This window comes from Lutra lutra, chromosome 11 (assembly GCF_902655055.1).
Source record: "Lutra lutra chromosome 11, mLutLut1.2, whole genome shotgun sequence".
Taxonomy (NCBI): domain Eukaryota; kingdom Metazoa; phylum Chordata; class Mammalia; order Carnivora; family Mustelidae; genus Lutra; species Lutra lutra.
In genome coordinates this window covers 97,575,923-97,603,178 of record NC_062288.1, presented here as the reverse complement: position 1 = coordinate 97,603,178, position 27,256 = coordinate 97,575,923, and the positions used below count along the sequence as shown (strand labels likewise).

General features: G+C 44.7%; 1 protein-coding gene across 4 annotated transcripts in view; it reads left to right on the top strand.

The window, feature by feature from the left end:
• LOC125080772 (TRPM8 channel-associated factor 1) overlaps positions 1-14,267 on the top strand; it is a 45,811-nt gene extending 31,544 nt beyond the window's left edge. For 3 of the 4 annotated variants that reach the window (XM_047694859.1, XM_047694860.1, XM_047694858.1), the window contains exons 3-9: positions 4,135-5,129; positions 5,398-5,495; positions 7,000-7,213; positions 7,525-7,764; positions 8,748-9,085; positions 10,380-10,630; positions 12,841-14,267. In XM_047694859.1, the coding sequence (XP_047550815.1) occupies positions 4,135-5,129; positions 5,398-5,495; positions 7,000-7,213; positions 7,525-7,764; positions 8,748-9,085; positions 10,380-10,630; positions 12,841-12,850 (2,146 nt within the window). In that variant the 3' untranslated portion in view covers positions 12,851-14,267. Of the gene's footprint in view, positions 1-4,134; positions 5,130-5,397; positions 5,496-6,999; positions 7,214-7,524; positions 7,765-8,747; positions 9,086-10,379; positions 10,657-12,840 lie in introns of all 4 variants that reach the window. The other variant, XM_047694862.1, reaches the window with a different exon arrangement.
• Positions 14,268-27,256: the final 12,989 nt, after the last annotated feature.

The following is a 27,256-nucleotide window of genomic DNA, read 5'->3' as shown; positions in this document are numbered from 1 at the left end:
GAGAAATGCAAATTAAAATCACAATTAGATACCACACACACACACACACACACACACACACACACACACACACACACCAGAATTGTCCCTAAAATGACTCACAAAGAGTTCGCAAGAATGTGGAGCCACTGGAAATTTCCTATGTTGCTGTTGGGAGTGTACAATGATACAACTACTTTGGAAAACAGTTTGGCAATTTCTTAAAAATGTAAACCTACTCTTACCATACTACTCAACCATCTCATTCCTAAGCATTTATCCAGAAGAAAGGAAAACATGTCCACACAAAAATTTTGTGTATGAATGTTCATGGTAGCAAGCCTCACACTGGAAGCTACTACCTAAATATTCATCAACAGATGAATGGATGAACAAAATGTGGGATGTCTATCTACCTAGAGGCATACTACTCAGCAATAAAAAGGAATGGATTACTAATGGGCTTAATAACATGGATTGCTCTCAAAAATGTATTCTGAGTGGAAGAAGCCAAACATGAGAGGATATACTTTATGATTCCATGTATATGAAACTTTAGAAAAGGCTGATCTCATTTACACTGAAAGCAGGCATGTCAGTGGTTGCCTGAGGACTGGATTGACTGAAATGGGACAAAAGGTAGTTTTCTGTGGTGATGGAAATGCTATATATTTTTATTGTGATTATACAAGTGTATAACTGTAACAAAATCTCATCAAGACATAGACTTTAAATGAATTTTACGTGTCAATGAAGTTGATTTTTCAAAATTGGCATGTTCAACACAGTATTAGAGAACAAAGTTGGAGGATGGACACTATCTAAGGCTTACTATACAGCTACAGTAATCAAGAGTGGTATTTGTGAAAGAACAGACGAACTGAACAGAGTAGAGAGCCCAGAAATAGACACACATAAGTATGGTCATCTGATCTTTGACAAAGGAGGAAAGGTCATAAAATGGAGCAAAGGAAGTCTTTAAAAATGATGATGGAACTGGATATCCACAAGCCAAAAAATGAATCTAGACACAGACCTTATAGTTTTCACAAAATAACTCAAAACAGATCACAGATATAAATGTAAAACAGAACTGTAAAACTCCTAGTAGGTAACAGGAAATAAGCCCTAGATGACCTTGAATATGGCTATGACTTTTTAGATATCATACCAAAGATCCATGAAAGAAATAATTATAGGCTGGGTTGCATTAAAATTAAAAACTTCTGCTCTGCAAAAGACAATGTCAGGAGAATAAGAAGGCAAGCCACAGACTGGGAGGAAATTTTTGCAAAAGGCACATCTGATAAAAGATTATTATCCAAAATATACAAAGAAATCTTAAAATAATAATAAGAAAACAATCCAATTAAAAAATGGTCCAAATACCTTAAGAGACACCTCACCAAGATGTACAGATGTCAGATAATCATATGAAAAGACATGTCACATCATGTGTCCTCAAGGAAATGCAAAATAAAACAACGAGAGGTCAGTAAACTGAAAATTCAAAACACAGATACCACCAAATGCTGATGAGAATGTGGAGCCTCAGGAACTCTTCATTCACTGCTGATGGGAATGCAAAACGGTCCAGCCACTGCAAGACAGTTTAGCAGTTTCTTATAAAACTAAACTGCTCTTACTATAGGATCCGGCAATCACACTCCTTGCTATTTATGCAAATGAGTTACATCCACACAAAAACCTGCTTGTAGCAGTTTGTTCATAACTGCAAAGACATGGAAACAACTAAGATGTCCTTCAGGAAGTGAATACATTTGTGGTATGTTCAGACAATAGAGTATTATTCAGTGCTAAAAAGAAAAGAGCCAATAACCCATGAGCAGACAGGTAGGAACATTAAATGCATGATTCCACCTAGACGATGTCTGGAAAAGGCAAAACTACGGAGACAGTAAAAAGATCAGTGGTTGCCAGGGATGGGATGAGAAGATGAATAGGCAGAACACGGAGTATGTTTAGGGCAGTGAAGATACTCTCTGTGATACCGTAAGTATGGATACATGTCATGCCTTTGTCCAAACCCACAGGATGTACAATAGGAGTGCACTCCATCTATCACTATTACTTCGTTGGGGGTTGGTTTTCTCAGGTTATTTTGGTGCTTCTCCTTCATGCTGTTACTTTTCATCAAATATTTGCTGATTCTTGTTTAATTAAATGCTAAATGGCATTGAAATTCTAGGTTGATTATTATTGGTTATGGAAGTATATTTTCTCAGTAATAATTATCTCAGTATTTTCTCATAATCCCTATTCTTTTTTTCTTGATCTTTTTCTTTCACATATATGCAGTTACAAATTCTTCTGTGCTTATGGGTTTCTGATCAGTCTGATTCCATTTGATTTATATTTTCAATAAATTGTCACTAACCCAGTTTACTGATTGTGCCCTTTTCACAACTCAGTGCAATCATGGATTTATTCTGGTTTTAAAACTTCTGTTTCATATCAGAAGAGAATGGGAAAGAAAAGTAAACAATCCAGTTCAGATTTTTTTTTCAGAAAAAAATTATTTTTTATGAAATCATTTTTTTATTAAATAAAAATTTCTCTTCCTCTGTACCAAAGTCATAGCTATTAGAAATAACATGGCTATTAGAAAACAGATGTTGTTGAGGGTGCCCCCGGCTAAGCATGAACAGGACCTCACCTAAGGTCATTGTCTAGATGATATGCTAGTGATTTGGTGTCTGGGCCTCAAGTTTGCCCATTCATTATCACCCACCTTATCATAATAGGCTAGTGTATAAACCTTGATGCCAGTATATTAATCTAAAACATAGTAGATTACCTTTTCACTGACTTGGTTGTCAAACAACTAATTGCATGAAATTTATAAACAGAACCCCTTATGAGAATTAAAACACATTTTCTTTTAATTTTGTATACAGGTACAAAGTAATAAAAATTTTAAAAACTAATATTTTTAAATTTAGAATCACCAAATTAAAGATAGACTGTGCAAGATGTTGCTTGAGAAATAGATACGTCACAGAACTAGGACATTCTACTTGACCTGGCCCCTGACTTCTTTGTGTAGGCAGATGATCATCAGAAGTGAGATTATCATCACAAGTTGGTTCAGTAAACTTGAATCAGAGCAAGAAGAGCCAGTTGAATGATTTCAGTGGTTAGTGCTTCCAGGAGCAGGAGAGTCACTCGTAGGGTGATACCTTTGTCTTCAGGAAAGGATCATACCTACTAAGGGCACCACAGTCTCCCTTCAGTTAACTGGGGTTCTTGCAACCAGAGAGAGCACATCACAGACACACAGTGATACTGTCTACCTGACTCCCATCATCCAGTGTTTGCACGCACTGCCTTCTGGCTGTATGTTGCCAATGTTTACCTAACAAAAGTGGCATAGCCAGTTCTGGGATCTCCAGGTTTTAGAGGTCACTCTACCTCTTCCCCACTAATGATCCCACTAGGTACCCAGGGCTACATCTCCCATTTGGGGGACATGGATGTCCTGAGGTCTTCTTACAGGGGTTTGGTGCCCACAGACAGGCCCAAATGGACTGAGAAACACCTTATAGCATGGATATGAGCCTCCTGTAAGCCATCCATGAATGGGTGGAGTTTGGGTGTAGATAGTCAATCCTTTGGGTTCAGGTAACAAGAGGGTCTCCACTAGAGTTGAAGCCAGCCAGCTCCCCTGCCCCACCTTTTGAAATAATAGTGATTCTTCAGTGGTGCCACCAACTCAGCCCTCCGTTGACTTTACTTGAAAATTGGCTGCATAAAATTTATAAATAATCTTTATAAGAATGAAAACATGATGACCCATTCAATTATTTATATAATGCCCAAAAGGCTGAAATGAACACTTAAATCTAGAATAGCTAAGACACGATACTGGGTAAACACAGCAGGGCTTCCTATGAGATTTCCTTTGGAGGATTTGAATTCCAAGAAGGGGCAGAGCAGAATGGATGTCCCTCTGTCTTCCCTCAGACCAGCCTGCATACCCAGTGAGGTCAGATTTGTCTTCTTTGCTCTCCCAGCTCTCCCTCGAGAGCTAAAGGTGGTCATATTAGTAAAGCTGACACTTGCTGTATGCCGGGAACTCTTCTCAGAGCTTTATGTGATCACTCCTTTAATAGAGAACGCCTGTATCTTTTGCAGCTGTGAAGATGATCTCTCCGAGGACAGAGAGGAGCTCCTGCATGGGATTTCAGAGCTGGACATCAGCAACTCAGATTGCTTCCCCTCCCAGCTTCTTGTGCATGGGGCTCTAGCCTTTCCCCTGGGGTTAGATTCCTATCACGGCTGTGTCATAGCGGCTGCTCGCTATGGCCGGGGCCGGGTGGTTGTGACTGGCCACAAGGTATTATTCACCGTGGGAAAACTGGGCCCCTTTCTGCTCAATGCTATTCGCTGGCTGGATGGAGGCCGCCGAGGCAAGATCGTGGTGCAGACGGAACTCAGGACACTGAGCGGCTTGCTCGCGGTCGGGGGCATAGACACCAGCATTGAGCCCCATCTGACCAGTGATGCGAGTGTCTATTGCTTTGAACCCGTGAGTGATGTGGGGGTCAAAGAGCTGCAGGAGTTTGTAGCTGAGGGTGGGGGATTGTTTGTTGGAGCCCAAGCCTGGTGGTGGGCCTTCAAGAACCCTGGAGTGTCTCCTTTGGCTCGGTTCCCAGGAAACCTCCTCCTCAACCCCTTTGGCATCAGCATCACAAGCCAAAGCCTTAATCCAGGGCCCTTCCGTACGCCTAAAGCAGGGATAAGGACCTATCACTTCCGCACCACATTGGCCGAGTTCCAAGTCATAATGGGCAGGAAAAGAGGGAACGTGGAAAAGGGCTGGTTGGCCAAGCTGGGGCCAGACGGTGCAGCTTTCCTGCAGATCCCTGCCGACGAGATCCCTGCATATATGTCTGTGCATCGGCTCCTGAGGAAGCTGCTGAGTCGGTATCGGCTCCCAGTCGCAACCCGAGAGAACCCTGTTATCAATGACTGCTGCAGGGGGGCTATGCTTTCCCTGGCCACTGGCTTGGCCCACTCTGGAAGTGACCTCTCTCTGTTAGTGCCAGAAATTGAAGACATGTACAGCAGCCCCTATCTGCGCCCCTCCGAGTCTCCTATCACCGTTGAGGTCAACTGCAACAATCCAGGTACTAAACGGGGAGGGGAAGAAGCGCTCAGTGTGGGGTGTCCTGGGGGTGGAGGGCTCAGCATGGGGGCTGCGGGAGTGGGGCCTGATGACTTCGGAAGGCCATCTCCACTCTTGGCCATGCACTTTCAAGGAGATGGGGGTGGGGGCCTTAGGGAACTGTTGCAAGAGTTGAGTCAGGACAGCATGAAGGGAGAGAGCTGTGCAGAGCTGGATGGAGATGGTGTCACAGAGGAGGGATAAAGGCGGCCCTTCCCGTGCTTTGGCAGGCACCAGATATTGCTGGATGAGCACCGGGCTCTACATTCCTGGAAGGCAGATTATAGAGGTCTCGCTGCCTGAAGCCGCTGCCTCTGCTGATCTGAAGGTAAGGCCATACCCCATCTCCACTTGACGCAGAACCCAAACGTTCCTGCTTTTACGGTCACCGTCTTTTTTGATCCTCATAAAAACCCTATTGGCAACCTGGGGCATGTACTTTTACCCCATTTTAAGGATGAGACAACTGAGCTGCGGGTGTAGATTGAAGGTAGGTAGATTGAAAATATCTAGTACGCCTGAAACTAATGTTAACATTGTGTGTCCACGATTACTCCAATCAATCAGCCAATAGATAGGATACATTTCAGAGCCCAGGACTCAAACCTAACCAACTCCTGGCTCTTAAGTTTTGTGCTTTTCTCTTATGTCCCAGAGTGGAGAATAAGAAAGGCACCAAATGGGTGCCTGGCTGGCTCAGTCAGTAGAGCATATGACCCTTAATCTCAGGGTCACGAGTTCAAGCTCCACTTTGGGTATGGAACCTGCTTTAAAAAATAATAATAAAGGGGCGCCTGGGTGGCTCAGTGGGTTAAAGCCTCTGCCTTCGGCTTGGGTCGTGATCTCAGGGTCCTGGGATCAAGCCCCACGTCGGGCTTTCTGCTCAGCAGGGAGCCTGCTTCCCTCTCTCTCTCTGCGTGCCTCTCTGCCTACTTATGATCTGTCTGTCAAATAAATAAATAAAATCTTTAAAAAATAATAATAATAATAAAATGTTTTCAAAACTAAAAAAACAAGAGGCACCAAATGGAGAGTGCCCTGGCATGCAGAAGTGTTCAGTCCATCTCAGTTCCCTTTCTGTGCCTGTCCAATCCCCCACTGGAGAGCAAGGTCTTTCTTTCTCTTTCCTATGACACTGAAGACTGTTCCTTGCTCCCCCAGTCTCCCTCTAGCTCCGTCACTTTCACACCCATGCACACACTCTGTGTGAAAATTAAGTAGCCATCCTGCTCTGTCCCCCTGGAGAGTCATTGTGACATGTAGGGTCTGTTCTGTGCTCTTGTTCTGGAACCTGTTTAGCATAAACCTGGGAGAACAATTCCAGGACTCCACCCAGTACAGGAGCCACTCCATGGGCCCAGGAATGGGGACCTGGCCAATGGGAGGAACTGAATCCTCCCTCCAGTTCATGAGCCTGTCACACTGCCTCCCCCTGGGGCTTCTCTCCAGTCAGCAAAGGGCTGAAGTCCATAAGACTCCTCTGCCCCACTCCCAAGATGACCAGTCACCACAACAAAGTAGGCAACCCAGGATTCTGTGGGTTTCAGAGACACCTAGGGGCCCTGTGTGGGAGTCAGCCCTCCTCAGTATTAGCCATGTGCTACACCTGGTGTCTCTCACTTCAGCGTCTCAATACAACTTTGTGTGGAGCTGACGCTCCTGGGAGGACGTTTACACACGATTCGGTCCACACAGCCCCGAAGAATGATGGAATGGTGTGGGCTAGCACGGGGTCATGGCCCAGTGACCTTTCCTGTCCCCACCTCCTGGAAGCCCTCCCTTTCCACCTACACACACCCGAGGTGACTTTGGGGGGAATCTCTCTGCTCCAGATACAGATCGGCTGCCACACGGATGACCTGACCAGAGCCAGCAAGCTGTTCCGAGGTCCACTCGTGATTAACCGGTGCTGCTTGGACAAGCCCACCAAGTCCATTACCTGCCTCTGGGGCGGTCTGCTCTATATCATCGTGCCACAGAGCAGCAAACTGGGCTCTGTGCCCATCACTGTTAAGGGGGCTGTGCATGCCCCATACTATAAGCTGGGTGAGTGGGAACTGTGGGGTGAACCCCAAGGGAGTGGGAGAGCTGGGTCAGGAGATCATCTGGGGCTGTTTGCTGTAGGAAGAGAGAAACTCCGGGCTGGTAGAGGGGAGGAAGCTAAGTTTCCTTATTTTCAGCGCTGGGGCCAAGGAGATGAAGACCAACCCACATTCTTGGAGATTTCCTAGAAAAGGATAAAAGGGGCGATATGGTCACTTATGACCTCGGTGTTCTCTTCCTGGGGTTCAAGTTGGATGTTTTAACATAAGGGATTTGGGAAAGTGAGTTTCAAGGCCTATGGCCTCTCTTCCCAGGGGAGACCTCCCAGGAGGAGTGGAAGAGGCGCATCCAGGAGAATCCAGGTCCCTGGGGAGAGCTGGCTACGGACAACATCATCCTGACAGTGCCAACCGCCAACCTCCGAACGCTGGAGAACCCCGAGCCGCTGCTTCGCCTCTGGGACGAGGTGATGCAGGCCGTGGCACGGCTCGGGGCCGAGCCCTTCCCTCTGCGTCTGCCTCAGAGGATCGTTGCTGACGTGCAGATCTCAGTTGGTGGGTGCTTTGCGCATGCTGCCCCTAATGGCCTTCCCTTTTTCCAACAGCCATGCAGCAGGCAGCCAACATAGTAAAAATGTTTTTCTAGCAACACATAGAAGATATAAGTCTTGAAAGGGGGGAAATATGTATTTTAAAAAATAGACTCAGCCAAATCCCCCAATCAAAAAATTGGAAACTACCTAAGTGTCTAACAGAATGGAATGCTTAAGTAATATATCGTGTGCACCTCCAACAGACACTTTCTAAAGTAATATTTTGATGGCATAAGGAAATACGATGGGATTATGGGACCGGAGGAAAGCAGGCTGTGGAAGGTGTGTGAGCAGTGTGTGAAATTATGAACAATCTAAGCTGGCATGTCAAGGGTTGTCTTCCAATAGCTGGGATAGCATAGGAACAGAGTGCTAGGATTTCACAGGGATCCCATCGGGGACTTCAAGGAGAAAGTAAAAGGGGTGGGGGGACTCGCCCCAGGTCACAGTTGTTGGACACAACATTGAGAAGATACGGAAAGAAGAGATCTCTGCCAGTGGGTCAAGAGCCTAACAAATCAGGGGTGTGGAAATGAGAAAATGATGGAAATTTCTTTAGACCACAGTTTTCTTGCCTTACAGAGATGATTACAATAAAATAGCATCAATGCGGGCAACACTGTATCTAAGTAATGAAAAAGGGAAGCCACCATCCAGGAGTTCTCCATATTGAGAAAAGAGTATAATGAGACAGGTTCCCAAGACAAGACACCCTCACAAAAGTGGAAAAGCTGAAGAGTAATGTGAAGGATTGTTTGTTACGTGCACCAGTCCCACTCCTCTCAGGTCAGAGTGAGGGGGAAGCACAGTTACAGAAAGAGAAGATGGTGGAGAGCCCTGGTGGGTCAGTGTGGATTGCCCTTCTGAGCATTATGGGGTTCTGGTAGTCTTGGTAAAGGCAGGAGGGTGTGTTCTAACCCCTCTTCCTCCCTCCTGCATTCCCAGGCTGGATGCATGCGGGGTACCCCATCATGTGCCATCTGGAATCTGTGCAAGAGCTCATCAATGAGAAGCTGATCAGAACCAAGGGGCTGTGGGGACCCGTCCATGAGCTTGGCCGCAACCAGCAGCGGCAGGAATGGGAGTTCCCCCCACACACCACCGAGGCCACCTGCAATCTGTGGTGTGTTTACGTGCATGAAACAGTCTTGGGCATCCCTCGAGGTCGTGCCAATATTGCTCTATGGCCCCCAGTTCGAGAGAAGAGAGTCCGAATCTACCTGGGCAAGGGTCCCAATGTGAAAAACTGGAATGCGTGGACTGCCCTGGAAACGTATCTACAGGTACTGGGCAAGAAGGGATGGGGATGGGGAGCCCCCACTGTGGGGACCCCAAAGTGGACTTAATTGTCCTGGCCATACCCTCACACGATGATTTTGAAGAGATTCATGAAAGGACCAAAGCAGAGGCAAAGATAATACTATACAGTTACCATGGCTGGCTTTAAAGCCAGACTTACCAGAGACTGAAGCCAAACCATGTCATGGAATAGCGATATCACACCAAACATCCTGCCCATTCCCCCAACCGCCCCAACCACACGTCATGGGATGGGACCCATTTTTTTTCCTTAGAAACTGCCTCAGCTTCTCCCTTAGAAGCAATCCAAGATGCCTCACTGGTCTCCACATGAGGTTAGCTCTGCCTTTGAATGACTGTCCGGCACCCCAGTTCCCTCACCCCAGTCCCTGGAGCAGCTCCCAGGCCACCATGCAGAGTCTCACCACCTGGGATTCTGGAACTCACTCTCCAGCTGGGTTCTTCCACCTGCCCAAATACTTATCTGTGTGTACCCACTGCCCTGGGAATGAGATCGAAACTGCCCGGAGACTCTAGTCTCCTCCCTGGGCCATTTCACCCCAGGGACAAAAGCTGCTCACCTGTGAAATCCAGCTAAGGGTGTTTCAGAGAACTGCTAGTGTCGTCCTAACTGTAAAGAGCCATAACCAGGCCTCACACGGGCTACTCCCTGTGGCCTTGGGACAACTGCTTTTTCCTAAAATCTGTCTTACTTAACTTCATTCCATCCACCTAGACTGTACATCGTCTTGTGTTTCTACCGAACTCACATTTTTTTCCGAGAGGCCACACCAGTAGCCTCACAGATTGGCACAGACCTGTGACTGATGCAGGTTATGTCAGGGTAAGGGAGAGAGGGACAGTTCCCCAGTTTGGGGGGTTTAACGTTGCAGCTGTGAAAGATACAAGGATTTTTTTCACTTTGGCCAGCTTTAAATCCTTGTGTGCTACCCTGCCGACACTTTGACGATGGAGTGAGCTACATGAATAATGACATAGGTGGTAAATACTGAGAATAATCCTAACAGGTATTTCCGCAGCCATCCTTTCTTGCGTGTCTGCTCTGGGCTGAGCACCGTGCTTAATCAGACGCCCTACTGAGATAAGGCAGAGCGAGTAGCCCATGAGGCCAGCAGCGAGAACTGCAGAGATGGCCACTGACAGAAATAAAGCCAGTGCATTAGGGGTTAAATACATTATATTAGTTGATTACAGTGTTTGTTGGGACTTCCTTCTGTGGATTAAATGTCTTTTTATGCTGCTGCTTTCTCTCCCCAGCTACAGGAGGCCTTTGGTTGGGAGCCATTCATCCGTCTCTTCACTGAGTATAGGAACCAGACCAACTTGCCCACAGACAACGTGGACAAAATGAATCTATGGGTGAAGATGTTCTCCCACCAAGTGCAGAAGAATCTGGCTCCGTTCTTTGAGGCCTGGGCCTGGCCTATCCAGAAGGAAGTGGCTACCAGCCTGGCCTATCTGCCTGAATGGAAGGAAAATATAATGAAATTATACCTCCTCACACAGATGTAAGGAGTGCCCAGCGAGGTGGCAGGTAGAGAGGTTTGGGGAGGTAGGCAGAGATGGGGATTCACTCCTCGACCTCTGTCTCTTAGGGTTCTAGCCTTGCCCTCATGGCTCATTGCCCCCATATCTTAATACCTAGTAGGTATAGCTCCATCTCTAGAAAGTGGGTTAAGAACACAGCAAAATGGGGAATCAGAATTTCTTAGGAGACAGAACTTCTGTTTATGAGTCTCGTTCCTCTGCTCTCAGCTATCAGATTCCTTCCTGGCCCCATACTGGCCTGGTTCTGAGAGCTTTGGCATCTGCTTCTATGCCAGCCCTTGGTTCACCACTGTGGGCCATGGCCCTTGGGGGTGGTACTCATTCTGACCTGCCGAGGACTTTTGTTTTTTGACAAGTTTTTCCAAAAATCTGACCATAGAATCCACTGAAACACAAGTTTACCAGGATACTCAGACAGTTCCTTGATATTCTGTGTCTTGGGCAGTACTCAAAGAGCTTGAAAAGCAGTCTGGTATAGTAGAAAGAGCCCATAGCTAGCATTAGCTCTTGGGAAAGTCATTGTTATCTCTACTCACATTTCTTTCTCTGTGAGATGAGGACAAAAATGCCTTCCTCTCAGGGTTGTCCTGAAGACTCAGACTGATAGTTCTGAAGCAGATTGTGAATGGAGGGATTCTTCCATGTTCTGCTGGTCCACAGAGTAGTGAGCTGAGTACAACCCTTCTCTCGCCATAGCCTGGAGGTTAGGACCATCATCTCTCACAGTAGACTCCCTGCATCCAAAGCCTGGTTCTTCCATCTCTTGGTCACATGATTCTGGACAAACTCTTATCAAATGGGATCTGTTTCATAGAATTATTGTGAGGATTAAATTTAAGTTCCCTCTAAAAGGAATTAGAACAGTGCTTGGCCGTTGGTAGGTATTGAGAAAATGCCTGCTGCCGTTATTACTAATTAACATTAATCAATCATTTCAGAGCTAGGCTGTCCTTTTATATGGCATTCACAGGCGCAATGTGATCCATCCATTCCATCCTACACCTTATACATCAGCTTCTGGAAGGATTGGGGTCTGTTGCTTTATAAGCTCTAGGATCGACAGGATCCACAGGCTCTAAAATCATAATGGGGGTCTTAATAGCTACTTGGAGTTTGGTCTCTTTATTCAATTCCATCTTTCAGGTAGAATTCCTTCTTTGATTAAATCATAAGTGGAAGTCACTTGAAAAATCAGAACAAATCCAGGAGAGCATTTGTCTTTAGAAACAATGCGCATCCGGCTTAGGCGTGGTGTTTATGTTTCCGTGGTGACACAGACTCCTAACACTGCCCAGAGTTTCTCTCCAGTTTGGCAGATGAGGTCTCACACACAGAGAGAAATCTTTACTTCTGAACCAGATAACTGGATAAGACTGACCCAAAATTTTATTTGAACTATACTCGTTCTTTTATATGGATTGTTTCATTTAATCTTCACAATAGTCTTATGAGATGGAAATTTATTGCTCCCGTTTTAGGAATAAGTAAACTGAGGTTTGTGGAGATCAAGTAAATTGCCTAAGTCTACACTGCTAATAGATAGTAGACCTGGGATTTGAACCTGGGCACTCTGATTACAGAATGGGTGTTTGTAACTACAGTACTCTCCATGTACAATGAATGAGTCAGTGAAGAAACCAGCCAGCAAACAGAAGGATCTTTATGTCCCTACTTGCCAGCTCTTTGCCTGCTTGTACTCACCCTTCATGCAGTTTTACCAGAACAGAAAGTCCCTTTCATTCTCCCAAATGCCAGTTCAAAGAAAGAACTTAAGGTAGGCTCCTAAGGTACTTTGCAAAGACAGAGATCACTTTAGCATCATGAGGTCTTTTAGATTCCGGTTTCTTCAGTTTTCATTTATCATCACTGGCACACCATGAAAGCATTCTAGTAGTGCATTGGGATTTGAATGATGGGTCATTTTGGTAAAGCACCTGACTCCCAGAAGAGACACTGCATGTTCTCAGCAAGGAAATCAGATTTTTAGTGCTCTAGAATAATATTTGTAACCACCCTGACCCTCTTTAGTTCATTTTTAGCGTTATGGCCCCTGGGACCTTTTTAAAATAGGAAGCTATTCATGTCACTCCCCTGTTTTAATGCTTCCAGTGGGACTTTGAATATAAGATGATGAACTGAGCATATAAGTTTACCTCCCCTCCCTCCCCAGGCCCCACTGAAATTGAAGTCAAGAAATGCAAAAGAGAAGTGAAAACATCTCGGCAAAGAAAACTGAACAGATTTGATTATAAGTGAAGAACATCTCAACACATTTCTGAAAAAGAGAAAGTGGATGAAGCATGACAATGAATGAAAGATTGAAGTTATCTTTCAGACAGAAGAGAAGCTGATCTGAACAACATAATCCCAAAGAAACGTGAGCACCTGAAAAGTCTATAAAGAGTTATACCAGTTGTAAAAGTGAAACCCATCCTACCCTGCCCCAACCATTGTGCTTAGAACACAGGCAGACCATTACTGGTATCCATTAAAAATCTACTGTTCTTGTTATTGTTTGTATAGTAATTGAATAAGCTGCCTGAGGAGAGGTAGGAGTTGGTGTCCCAGAATAAAATTTCTCTTTTTGTCGAAATAAGTGACCCCCTAGCCTATCAGCTAATGCTCTGACTATAGAAACCCCTTCTCAAGTGACCCAAGTGCTTCTAGTCCTAGAAGAGGCTTATTGGTGAAACAGACCCAACCATACACTGCCAACCCCGGTAACAGTTAACAGTTACTTGATTCTTAAATGCAAATAGTCAGCTAGGAATTCCCAGTCTCTGGGCATCGGGGGTTGAAGGGAGAGGACACAGGAGGAGTAGGTAAGAAAAATAACCAGTTAGAATTTGGAGACCTGAAAAATACAAAAAACTCTAGAGGAAACAAAGTGAACGTGGAAAGAATAACTTTAAAATCTGTATCTTCAGAGAGATTGCAGGTGTAATTGTAAGACGAGTTCAGAATGCTACAAAAAAAGGAGAAACTGAGAATAAAAAGAGGCCTTGAAAGTGAAATTAAACTGTCAAAAATATCCAATAGGCAGGCTGGAAAATAAAGTTGAAGGAAGCCCTTTAGATATAGAACAAAAAGAAATAGCAGAGAAAATGAGGAAAGGAAAAGATCTAGACAATCAATATCTAAGCATTAGGACTATCTGGAAAAAAGAACACACAAAATATAGGTGAAGAAGTAAAATGGACAAAAAATGAAAAACAGAAAGAACCAAGTCTCCAGATTGAGGGGTCCCAATGAAACCTATATCTTGACAGAATCTTGTGAACTTTTGGAATATTAAGTCTACAGGGAACATATTAAAAGTGTCCACAGAGAAAATAAAGTTAAGTCATCACCATTAGCTCAACCAAAAAAGGAATAAGAAATAGACTGGCAGCAGATTTTTCATTAGCAACACTGAATGCTAGAAGCCAGTGGAGCAATTTCTTCACTTATGGAAGATTTTTGTACTCGGAATACTATTGCAAGCCAAACTGCCTCAAGTAGTGTCAAAATAAAGACATTTTCTGACATGCAACTTTTCAGTCGACCTACTTCGAATCTTTTCTGAGGAAGTACATTGAGGAAGTTCTCTGACAAAATGAGGAGGAAAGAGGAAAATATAGAACCCAGAAAACAATGGATCTCACCCAGGATGTCTCACTCTAGAGTGACAGTTGTCCAGCAGGATGTGTCATTCTAGCAACCCATTTGAGATGAGAGTACACCGTCTCAGCCTCTTTGGAGAAAGTATGCATTCTGTTCCATAGTTTTCTTGAGAAGCTGGAATGTTTGAGAGTATGGAGACATACATTCTTTACTCAGCAAAAAGAAAACGGAAATGTGTCAAGACGTTCAGGTCCAATTGTGAAACAACAAAAACTCATGGGATGTAAGAAGAGCCTCAGCTGGACATTGGCGGTAGGTACCTCTCCTTTCAAGTGGCACAGGCTCATGAACACTGAATATGTATGGGAGAAAATGTCCTAGTTCCTACTCAGCTCTCAGTAAACACGATTTACTTGACCAAAGTAATGCAGATGCTGTTTGTTGGTATTCAGTGTTCTGATCAGCCTAGAGACAAAACATGAATGGCTTACTGTTTTGTTCAGAACTGAAATGGAAAATAATTAATCCTGACAAGTTAAGAAACAAGAGAGCAGAAAGAGGTTGAGAATTGGTTGGGGAAGAGAAGTGGCAGGAAGACTGGGGCTACTTAGAAGTCACAGTAGGAATGAGAAGATAAAGTCTGCAGTTAATGGGACAAGAACTGGAGGATAGTATACTGTCCAAAGTTATAAATTAAATCAATAGAAGTATAAAAATGGCATATCTATCAAAATTTGGGAAAGGATAAGCAAAGGAAAGCCAGGGGTAGTGTCAGTTAAATCCTTATCTTTTGTAATGGGAAATTATTAAAGATTGTCTAAAGTTAATAAGTCAAGAATTGTTGTCCAGACATATTATTTAATGTTAGCAAGTTAGTCAACAGAAGATCTAAAAATAGAAATTGTTAAATGCATTGCCTCTAGGAAATGGGTCTAGGGTTAAAAGGGGTGGGGTGGGAAACTGTGTTTTTCATTTCAAGTCCTCCTGTACTATTTAATTTTTTTACCTTGTGCATGTATTTGAAAAATTTTTAATAAACTCAAATAAAAATCTCCAGTGACCTCATATTGACTAAGATATGCCCCAACCAAAATCCTTCAAATGGCTTATGATGCCTTCCAATATTGGGAACCACCTGTGTCCAGGTTCATCGTATCTCCGCATTACTCTCTGGTTCTAGCCATACTAAATATCTTCCAGCTAATCACTTCACGTTCTCAATTCTTCATGTGTTCCACAAAAAGCAAAGCCTGTCCCTGATCTCATCATGTATCTGAGATTAACCTTACTCTCTGCAGATTTTCAGTATTTGTTGGGTGAAGGAACACTGAAAAGGAGTTGCCTGAAGTTGGCCAACCAGTTTTCTTTCCCAAAAAGGTATATATTTGTCCCAATTCCAGGAAGCATTTCAAGATCATAATGGGTTTGTATGTTTGCCTGCATTCTTATTCATTTACAATTTTAGAAAGTTTTAGTTCTATATGAGACCAGATGGTGTCTGAGGATCCTATCCACTGGTCAGTCTCCTTGTTACGTTCTTTGCCACTTTGTCCGAACGTCATAATCTGCTTTCTGCTGTTTAACCCCTCTTCTCCCACCATATTTTGGATAAGCAGTCAACTATCTAGGGGAAATCTTCAAGCTCCCAGATTTCTTGTGTTTTGCTATTCATAGTATCTTGGTGGCTCTTTCTTCCCCATCTGTTTACTTTCTTCCATTGTCCAAATCCAAGGCCAGATAGAGCTCCCTAAGGAGTATTGGCCTTACGTTCTCACATACTGACCTTACAGATTACTCTGATATATTTAGTCCCTAAACCAATGTGCCCCCTGATATCCCAACCTCTCCTAATGTATATACTTAGCAAGCCAACAGATAACCAAATAATGTCTTAGATGTTGACTATTTTTGCTGACAGTAGTTAACACATGCTATTCCTTCTTTCAAGACTACATCACATCTATGCTTATTCTTTTGAAGATTTTGGTCCCCTGCTCAGCTTCCATTTTGAAAAACATTTCTTTCTTTGACCCTCATCCTTGAAGTCAGTCTTCCAAGTGTGGTAGACAAAGATCTTCTACTTTTCAGACATATTATTTTTGTTTGTTTATTGTGTTATGTTAGTCACCATAGAATACGTCATTAGTTTGATGCAGTGTTCCAAGATTCATTGTTTATGCACCACACCCAGTGTTCCATACAATACGTGCCCTCCTTAATATCCACCACCAGGCTCACCCATCGCCCTACCCACCTCCCTTCTAAAACCTTCAGTTTGTTTCTCGGAGTCCACAGCCTCACATGGTTTGTCTCCCCTTCCTATTTCCCCCAATTCAATTTTCCTTTCCTTCTCCTAATATCCTCAATGTTATTTCTTATGTTCCACACGTAAGTGAAATCATGATAATTTACTTTCTCTGCTTGACTTATTTCACTCAGCATAATCTCCTCCAGTCCTATCCACATTGAGGCAAAAACCGGCATTCCTCCTTTCTGATGGCTGAGTATTACTCCATTGTATATATAGACCACATCTTTATGCATTCGTCTGTTGAAGGGCTCTTTCCACAGTTTGGCTATTGTGGACATTGCTGAAGGGCTCTTTCCACAGTTTGGCTATTGTGGACATTGATTCTATGAACATTGGGGTACGTATGGCCTTTTGTTTCACTGCATCTGTATCTTTGTGGTAAATAGCCAGTAGTGCAATTGCCGGGTTATAGCGTAGCTGTATTTTTAATTTTATGAGGAATCTCCACACTATTTTCCAAAGTGGCTGCACCAACTTGCATTCCACCAACAGTGTAAGAGGGTTCCTCTTCCTCCACATCCTCTCCAACACATGTTGTTTACTGTCTTGTTAATCTTTGCTATTCTAACTGGTGTAAGGAGGTATCTCAATGTGGTTTTGATTTCAAATTCCCTGATGGCTAATGATGATGAACAGTTTTTTCATGTGTTTTCTAGCCATTTGTATGTCTTCATTGAAGAAGAGTTTGTTCTTGTCTTTTCAGACGTCTTCTAATTACACACACACACACACACACACACTCCACATCCAATTCAAGAGAACTATAGAAATTCTTTTTATACATTTGGATTCTTGTAGATTTGAACAGTATAAAGAAGCAGCATTTCTTTGTGAGGAAAGGTTGTTTAGAGTAAGTTATTATTAATGTTCTATCATCATGTTGGATGTTTAGTTTTATAGGTATTCAGTATATTAGAAAAAATGGAATCAATGAATGAGTAAATTAAAAATAAACCATGCATTGTGCTATGATGACAGTACCAGAAGCCAAGGATTATATTAATACAAATATGTGTACATGAGGGCCATTGCATGTTACTTCTATTCATCTGGACTATAAAAGAATTCAAACATACATAATTAAGAAATACATGTAGGTGCCAAAAATTTCTTTGCATGAATGGCCTAAATTTTGACATAAAATTCATTTTCACAGAGTTCCAAAATTATTTAGTATAATTTGAGATCTGAAATAACATAGGTGGGAGGCAGACAGTCAGGGGTAAGGGTGGGAACCAGGAGGCAAAATGATCAAAGGTACAACATAAAAACAATGAAATCACGCAGTCCAGAAGAGACCGCACAAACGCAGAAGACATGCCTCCCTTCCTCAACACAACTTGTAATCCAGGGCCAAGGAAACGTAACGGGTTATATCAATACCTTTTCCTGTTATCTACAAAGTGTCTGGGTTTTAAGTAGGGTCCAAGTACCTGACAGAATTCATAAACTCTTCCCTTAGCCTCCATCAAGATATGGAGACAGAGGCAACGCCAACTTTTTGCTTTTTGTTTTTTGTTTTAACATCGAATTTCTCCTTTTGTTCTCACTGTCAGAGCAGCCTTGAGAACCAACTGGTACCAAGGAAACAATACTAAGCCTCAACCAAGGCTTTGGACATTCATTCACAAGAACCTGTGGCACTGTGAGTTTGACCACTGGTAGCGAACAATCAAAATGCAGAGCGGACTTAAATCTCATCCTCATAGGAAACTGAAATGAAACTATAAAAAGGCAAGAAGCTGAGTTGTGTCAGTACTGTTGGAGCAACCATCGGATAACACCTGGTGGATCTCTGGTACTGGATAAAGAAGAGCGTCTAATGGGATGGGGAGGAGAGAATGTCCTCAGGTATAACAGATGATGGAATTCCTGCCCTCCAGCCAGAGCCCACCAGCAACACAGCTATAGTTCAACAGGTTAGATTGCAGTGAGGGTTAAACACAGCAGGAACTGGGCATCTCAGTAAAAGGGTGTAAAAAGAAACTACTAGAGAATTGGGGCTTTGGCTGGATAATGTGGGGGAGAGTCTAAGGAAGCAAAAAGCAATTCTACGATCATCTCAGTAAATCTCATCTGTTGGTGGGGCTAACTGAAGTGCCCATAAATCTATAATTGCTTCCTGAAAAAAGTAGCAGGTCCTCATTTCAGCCAAGAAAGAGGGATTTGGTCTTGTGTGGTTGCCCAGGGATTTTGCTCTTGTCTTGCTTCATCATGGTCTCAAGAGTGCTCTTGTTTGAGGTGGATGTTCTATGAAATTGTTAATGCACAAGGGATTGAATAACAGTGCCTCGCTGTGAGTGTGTCAGACAAGCTCTTGCACGTCCACAGCTGCTTCTGTTTTCTTTCTCACCCCAAAAGAATGGATGAAGAGCCCCTGTTCCTCCTACACGATATGAAATATGCATTGCTCTTGATTGAACACAGGGATAAATTAGGGAAAAATTAATCTCACACAAGGTACCCAAGAGTGACCCCTGAAAAGGATGACTCCCTAATGCTCCCCTAGACCGGATGGAAGCCTTGGTTGCAATTCAAGATGAAGTTGGGACCACAAGTCAATACTGATGGGTCACTTACTTACTGTCTGAAACATCCCCCCGTGGGACAAGCAGATTCCCTGAGCCCTTCCCAGGAGGAACAGAAAGTAGGCACGAGGGCAACAGTTTGCTTTTACCTAGCAGGAATAACGCAACAACAATATACCTTCACAGTCTGTTTAAATGCACTTGCTAATTGAGCCTTACAAGGGGAAAAAAAAACAACTGGAATTTAAAACAGAAACTAAAGATGCCTGTACATTCGATACATAATGCTTCGATAAAAGGGGTATCGGAAACCATTTTCTCCACCGTTCAAATTCCCCCTTTGCATTTACAGTCTCTGTGAGACAGGGAGTAAGGTAATAAAGATCTGTGGCCTCACGGAATTTTAAATATTTTTTAACACTAAAAACTAGCTGAAGCCACTAGGAAAACACTTTCCCAAGTTAAATTAAAATCCCTTATGTTTTATCTGCCCTCTTTTAAGAAATGATCATGGAAAAGTTACCTAAACATTCATAAAATCACCATAAAATTTTTATAAAATCCGTAAGATATATGTCACACATTGGGCATCCTTTTCCAATCAGGTCATTGGGTCACCTATAAATCATTCAATCAACATTTATTGAGCACCTACTACAATGCTAGTTCCAATTATAGAGTCTGGAAATACACAATAAACGTAATAAGACATCTGCCCTCATAGTGCTTATTTCCACTTTGAACATTAAAATGAAAAAAAATAGAGGCTCCTGGGTGGCCCGCTGATCAAGCATTTGACTCAGGTCATGATCTAAGGGTCATGAGATTGAACCCCGTGATGGTCTCTGTGCTGGGCATGGAGCCTGCACTTTACAGGAGATTTTCCCTGTGGAATTTAGGAGTAAGAGGGGCTCATCTCAGCAGTTGCTGTGCCCTCTACCAAAGGTATTGAATGAAGATGTTCCTCGAAGTTCTGGCCCCACTTGATGGCCTGATGGATCCAGTAACAAGTGGAATCTGGAACCACATTCATATGGAGAAAATTGATGTGGAAACAACTGACTAAATTTGTACAGCAATGGGGGTCTCAGACTTACATATGGCTGTCCATTACGACAAATGTGCAGGGAGTCATGAGAAACAGCTTCAGGAATCCTTGACTTCTTACTCCATTTTCCCTCTTCCCTCATTAAGCTGCATAATTCAACGTCAATCAAAATTAAAAGACACTTGGATCACAAGTCTCAGCATAAAATGAAAAACCTCGAGAAGGAAGACCTTGACGTTATATAACTCTGAAATAATCCATTTGGAAATAATTGTCTACATTATAGAGAAACATAAAAAATAATGATGCTGGTCCCACAGGACTAGGAGCTTTGAGACTCTGTAAGAATTTTGTTGTTGAGAGATTGGCCTTTACTCACTCCCAACTCCCAACACGAGCCCCTCTGACATCCTGACAACATGTGTGGGTTTGTGTGTGAAGACATCTAAACCACACTGGTGTGCGTGCAATTGTACAAACTGGGTCTGTTGTGTGCCTACCCAGTGGCTCTGATATTTCAGAGCCAGAGGAAAAACATCCACACTCAGCCTTGGACTAAGCTCCCCTGGCTCCCAGACAACTGAACTCTACTTTCAAAAACCAACTTTATGTCTGACCTGGAAATGGGACAAGTTTGGAAACAAGAAAACTCCTTGTTTTTTTTTTTTTTTTTTTTTTTTGCAATATTACCCACTCCTACCATATGTGTTCCATACACTTTTGATCCAAAAAGAAACAGAGTTCCAGGTTAATTCCAAAAATATACCAAAGGAGAATATGAAAGCCTTCCTGAGTCTGATTAAGCGCTGGCCACCAGTCAAGAGCGGCAGCGATCTATAGCTCCATTGCTTTAGGTAAACAGGCAGGCCGGAACTTGCCCAGGGGAAAGACCATGTTGTAATTTGAACAAAGGTTATCATAAATGTACCAAAGAATGAAAATGTAGTGGGTGAGGCTTCTCTAAGTGCTCTCAAGGGAATGACATTCCTCTTCACTGCCATTATAGCACAAATTTAATACATGCACTTGAGCACGTGAACTTCAGGAGATATAATTGTGACACTATATGTGTCAGCCTGGACCCTCCAAGGAGCAGACGCCACGATGAGATCAGATGTGCAAGAGCTTTATTAAGGGAAACATCTCTGAGAGAAAACAGAGAGGGACCAGAGGAGGCTGAGAGGGCCAAGAGACACTGAGGTAGTTGTACCTCTCATGAAGGACGCAGTGAGGGAAGGAAAGGCTCACACTGCAGGCCAGGTCTCAGAAAGTCTCGTCAAGGCCAGTGGGAGGGAGTCCCTCAGCCACAGTCTCCCATCAGAAGAGTCCCGTCTCTCCCACAAATGGGCCTGCTTCCTCCCCTTAGTCCCCTTAATCACCAGCCAGGAGAAGCCAGGAGAGGCCCAGCATGGCCCCAGCACCAGGATGCAGAGGCACCAGCTGGGGCTGTCTGTCAAGTACATACCCGCTCCCCGCAGTTGGAGATCTGAGCGGAGCATTCTCATGGCCACCACAGTACTTACTCTTAAGACAGCTGTAGGCACCTGTTCTGGGTCATCTTAGTGACTTAGTAAACCTCTCCAGTGACTCATCCCAGCAAATGCACATAGGTAGATGCCACCACCCCGATTCCTAAATTAGACGCTGGCTAATCCCTTCCAGATTCTTGGGGCCCTTCAGGGAAAGGATATGTGGGACCACATTAAGTTTAACTCATAACTAAAAATAACTGAAGAAAGCCCGTGACTCTTAATGCTAGCCCATAATCAGAAAGCTTATGTATGAAGTTACCCCCGCATTTGGCTTAGTGAGAAAGTGGAATTACTGCAAGCATTTTCGTCTGCTTGAAGAAAATGGGCTGATGTACCACGGGTTAATAGGAACAGTTGTGATTTGTGTATGCCTCTTGCTGAGGCCCGACAATTAAGTATCATATTGTTCGTGCTTATTTATTTTGTATGACCCAGAAAGAGCCAGTCATGGCAGTACGGAGGAGAGAGACTGGCATGCTTGGCTTCAGCTAATACATACCTACCCTTGCAACTGGATCTCGTAAGGGTCAGGTAGATTATCTGAACAAAACTGGGATCTGCTTAGAAAGGGCAGTAGAGGTGAGGAAGGGAATAGATGCTGAAGAGGGAAACTCAGTGTTTACTACCTGGCATTTCTTAAAAAGTTCCCTCCAGACTACAAACTCCAATCCAACCTCCTGGGATGTCATCCAAATTCGCTCCTACAAGCACTGTTACCAAGTTTCGGTCACTATGAACATTTGCATGTTTTTCTCAAATCAAGCTTCACACTGACATCTCCATACTGTGGTCTCATGGTGTAACGCCCTCCACTTTTATCTGCCCGCACACAACATTCATGATTTTCCAAAGCTAAATGTTAGCGCCCCCTTCCCTGTAAGTTCATCTCTGATGACTAGAAACCACTCCTTCTTTCCCTCTCTTCCCTGGAACTTATTTTGCAGCTCATTTTCACACCTACATAAATCCTAGTGGTATTACAGTTCTATCACGTCTACTGTCTCCTGAGAATGACTGACTGCAGGACCATTTGCATCTCCCAGAGCACCTCACAGAACTCCTGCCCGATGAGAATATGCTGACCTTCATGGAGGAGTCTCTGTTTTCTCCAGGTTGTAGCAAGGGTCTGAGGGCTGCACCTACACACCCTTCAGTCAGACCCATGCCAGCCAGCATCTTTGATTTGCCACATCTTAAATGGACCTTTAAGAAAATAGCAGCCATGTCCACAATAGCCAAAATATGGAAAGAGCCCGGATGTCCATTGACAGATGAATGGATAAAGAAGATGTGGTTTGACTCAGTCATCAATAAGAATGAAATCTTGTCATTTGCAATGATGTGGATGGAACCAGAAGGTATCATGCTAGGCAAAATAAGTCAGTCAGAGAAAGATAAATGCCATATGAGTTCTCTCATATGTGGAATTTAAGAAACAAAATAGTGGAACACGGGGGATGGGAAGGAAAAATAAAATGAGATAAAGACAGAGAGGGAGGCAAACCATAGAAGTGTAGGAAACAAACTGAGGGTCGCTCGAGGGGAAGTGGGTGTGGGGGGGGGATGGGGCTACTGGGCATTGGGCATTAAGGAGGGCACGCGATGGAATGAGCACTGGCTGTCATACACAACACCGAATCACTGAATTCTACCTCTGAAAATAATAATACACTCCATGCTAACTAAAGTGAATTTAAATAGAAAAGCCCTTTCTTCTATTAGATCAACACCAAAATACTCTCAGGAGTCCTTCTAGAAGAGTGCTACTTTACCATAAAACAGTGATGTAGGGAGAGTGTGGTTAAAACCATAGAGGCCCTCCCTAAAGTCAGCATTTGACATGGCACTGTCCTGACACACTCCCCCAGCATCCCACTCCACTTTCCTTCCCAAAGGCTTGTTTCCTGGTCTGAAACCTAAGAATTCAACTAACCTCAGCTCACACTGGGCTTCTACCTGGCCAAACAGATTTCCCCTTGGGCTCCAAAGACTCGGTTATTTACTAATTCAGCAGACATCTCCTGAACATTCTCCAGATGCTTATTCATTTATCCAACCACACATGTTTACGTATTAAGCAACCACAGCCTACTACATGACAGAAATGAAACTAGCCATGGTGGACACAGCGGGGACAGACGCTACACTCTCGACAAGAGAGCCTATGAGAGAAACCGACGTAATCGGAGCTCGAACAAGTAAGTGTGGCGTCGTAACCTGGGGAAGAATCAGAAACAGGGTATTTGATGTCGTCGGGTGGAGGATTTGGAATAGTCTGGAGGTTCTGAAATTCTTTTCTAGGCCAGTGATGGCTGAGTCGCTTTCTAGGAGAAGGAAATCTCACCCTGATAGGAAGCAGTGTTGCGTTGAATAAACTTGAAGAAAACCCCTGTGGCACCGATTTCTATTATGCTCGCAGACCCAGTCCTGTAGCTTGAGTTCCCAGGACAGCTTCCAATCTCGGTCTATGGGCAGGTGTTGACCACCAGGGAACAGCCCTACAACGCAGTAGCCCCTGTTCTCAGAGGCTGCACCCCATGACCAGAGTCGGGGGCGCCCAATTCCCCGTGATGAGACTTTGGCTGCGCGTTATGTTGGGGTTGGGCATTGTTTACCTTGAATCTGTTTTACCAGGAACTTGGCATTTGCTTTCCGCATCAACTGTGAAAAAGCAACTTTGCAAACTTCGGTCTACTACCCCAGAACTCTAGGATGGCCCGAGAGCCAATCTGGGTCCCAACCCCATCACACTGGGGAATCCCGCCTTCTGGGAGGACCAGCCACCAACCCCAATGGAGCCCGGCAAGCCCAGATACCACCCCAAGAACATTGGGTTCGGGGGGTCTCTCCAGGGCTTCTCCTTGTGAGTATCACCCCCGCCCCGACTGCACCCTCAGCACCCTTTGCCCTGCCTGGTGCTCCCTGCTGGTCCTAACAGCACAGCGCCAGGTCCTCCTGGGCTCTGGAACTCCTGCCTGCGCCGCAGCCCTGGATTGCCCCAATCCCATGATACTCCGCTTCGCCCGCCCCCTCTACCAGGTCTCCAGACCCCCAGCTGCACCACTGCAGAAGTCCACAGAGCCCAGAGCCAGCGCGGCACAACCAACTACTGATCATGAGTTTGCCGATCCCAGAGTATTGCGGTTGGGGCGGGGACCCAGCACCTGGGCACACGAGTGCGTCTCGAGGTGTCAGAAGCATGTCCAAATACCTGTCCTCAGACCGTGTGTTTCTTTCTTCTTAGGTGCAGGGTTTCGTTTCCTTTAGCCAATCTGGTGCTGTTTGCTCTTTGTCTCAAAACACCTTTCTTTGCCTCTTTGAACTTGTGAGTCAGGAATCTGATGGATGTGAGCGTGTCTGCGTGCTCGCCCACACCTACTTCTAGAGAGTTGTGGTCAGAGTCGGGGGAACTGTTATTCATCTCCTGGGTTTTGTTTTGTTTGTTTGTTTGTTTTGATGGTTTTGCTGTTAAACTGAAGAGATCAGATGAGTGGAAGATTTCTCTTTCAAAAGTAGTTACCATGATCCTGACCTCAAGCGTCCTGACCTCTTTCACTGCTTTTCCCCACGGCTGCACCAGAAGGCCGAGATCACCCACCAGCGCCACGATGCTCCATGTGGGTATTGGTTCTCTTTTGTGAGTTCCCTTTCCTGGGAGCATTACTGAGAAGCAAGCGGCTGGATGGGAAAGGAAGTTAGGGAATGGAAAGGAGCTGTCCTTGTACAGGAAATATGGGGGATGCTCAGGGATGCCAAGCCCGCTAGAGGTTTGCGGAGAATGCAGCAGGAAAAACATCTGGAAAACGGCGGAGAGCCCAGACCCTGGATCCAGAGTGAGGCACTCAGCTTTTACCTTATGGGGAGAGGATGAAATTGGACGGTTATTACGAAGAGGAGTGGGTAAGGTGGCTTGAGGAAGAGTGTGGATGAGAATCCATCCTGGCACTAAAGCCAGATCCACTTAGTCTAGATGCGACTACAGGCTGAAGGCACTGATGTTTGAGAGACCCCGGCGACAGACGATGCAAAGTGAGGTAGGCGGCTGGCTGTGTATGGAAACAGGAGAGAGGCAGGAAGGAACCAAAGGTAGAGGAGAGCTTTGATGTTTCAGTTGAGTTTCTTCCCCCAAAGTGAGGCCTGCTACAGGGACTTGAGTCGGGTGGTTTGTTTGGGAAGTGGGCCCAGAATGCCAGAGTGAGGAGGTGGGGAGGGAGGAACAGGAAGGAGGGAAAGGCAGTGAAGCGTGCATGGCTGAGCCTTTTACCACTGCGGGCAGCTGGATCTCAGCTTCTCCTGTGAGGAACTCCAGAACGCACCTGAGGTCCACCACCATGGCGTGTGTCCCCGACACCCCCCACTTCCCCCGGGTGTCAGCTCCTCACCACTTCAGAGCTGCCCCTGTGCACCTGCACCAGGGTGGAGCCATCTGAGCGCTCAGGAAATTCCTTCATGGCGACTGCTGAAGTTAGAAGTCAGGTGACCGGAAGCAACAGGGGACCCAGGACATGGCCCTTGTCACTTGGGGAAGCTAGAAAGGTCAACATAGGGGCAGCCCCATGTGTTTCTTCCACACTCACTGTGTACTCACAACAGGGTGTTTTTCTATGCATTCTCTTAATCTTCAAAAACAATCCTCCCAGGGGTGTACGATTCTCTTTTTATAAATGGGGAAACTGAGGCTTAAGTCATTTATCCAAGAGGAGCTGCTTTAAGGGAACAATAAGCTCAATTTTAGGCACACTGAATTTTAAAAGACCTCTGGAAACCACAGAATGCTACCCACATACAGGTTAGGGCACACATGATAAATCGGGAGGTGTTTCAACTCCCCAAAATGCAGTTTCTGAAAGGTCGCCTGATCTTTCTGTCCACAGAGATGCAGTACAGTATTAAGTCAACTTTGGCACACCAGTTCTGCAGCCCTGCAGCCCTGAAGGACCCAGCCCCTCCGTCAGCCACTCAGGTCCTGCCCGGTGCTTCCCACCCTGTCTGGTGCTCTCCTACCACCCTGCTTGGTGCCCTGAACCCCGCCCTGTGCTCTCTGGGTGCCCTGCGAAGTGCTCTGGGTGCTCTCTGCCCTGACTGGCACTCTCCACCCACACAGCTCGTTGTCCTTCACCCTGCCCGGTTCTCCCCGGCCGCCCAGCCCCGTGCCTCTTTGGACTGGGTGTGTTCTTCTGAAGCATATCAGTTCTCAGCTGAAATGTTATTTCAAGCTTCATGGTCACGTCCTCATCTAGGCGTTCCTGTCCCCCAATCTATATTCTCTTCTGCCTGATAACATATCGCTGGTTTATTTTCATCATAAAAGTTACTAATTGCTGCATTTCATTTATCTGTTTATCTTCCTATTTACACATTGTCCTTCCCCTTCTGAAATATCAGACTCAAGAGAGTGGGGCTCTTATCTGCGGTGTTCCTTGCTGCAACCCCAGTGGTTGGCACAGGGTCGGAAACCGATAAATGGTTTTCGTTTGCATGCTTTTAGTTGTGTTTCCACTCAGTCCTTCATCAGTTCTGACCAAGCTGAGTCTTTGATTTTCTCTGCAGCAGCTAGTTGAACC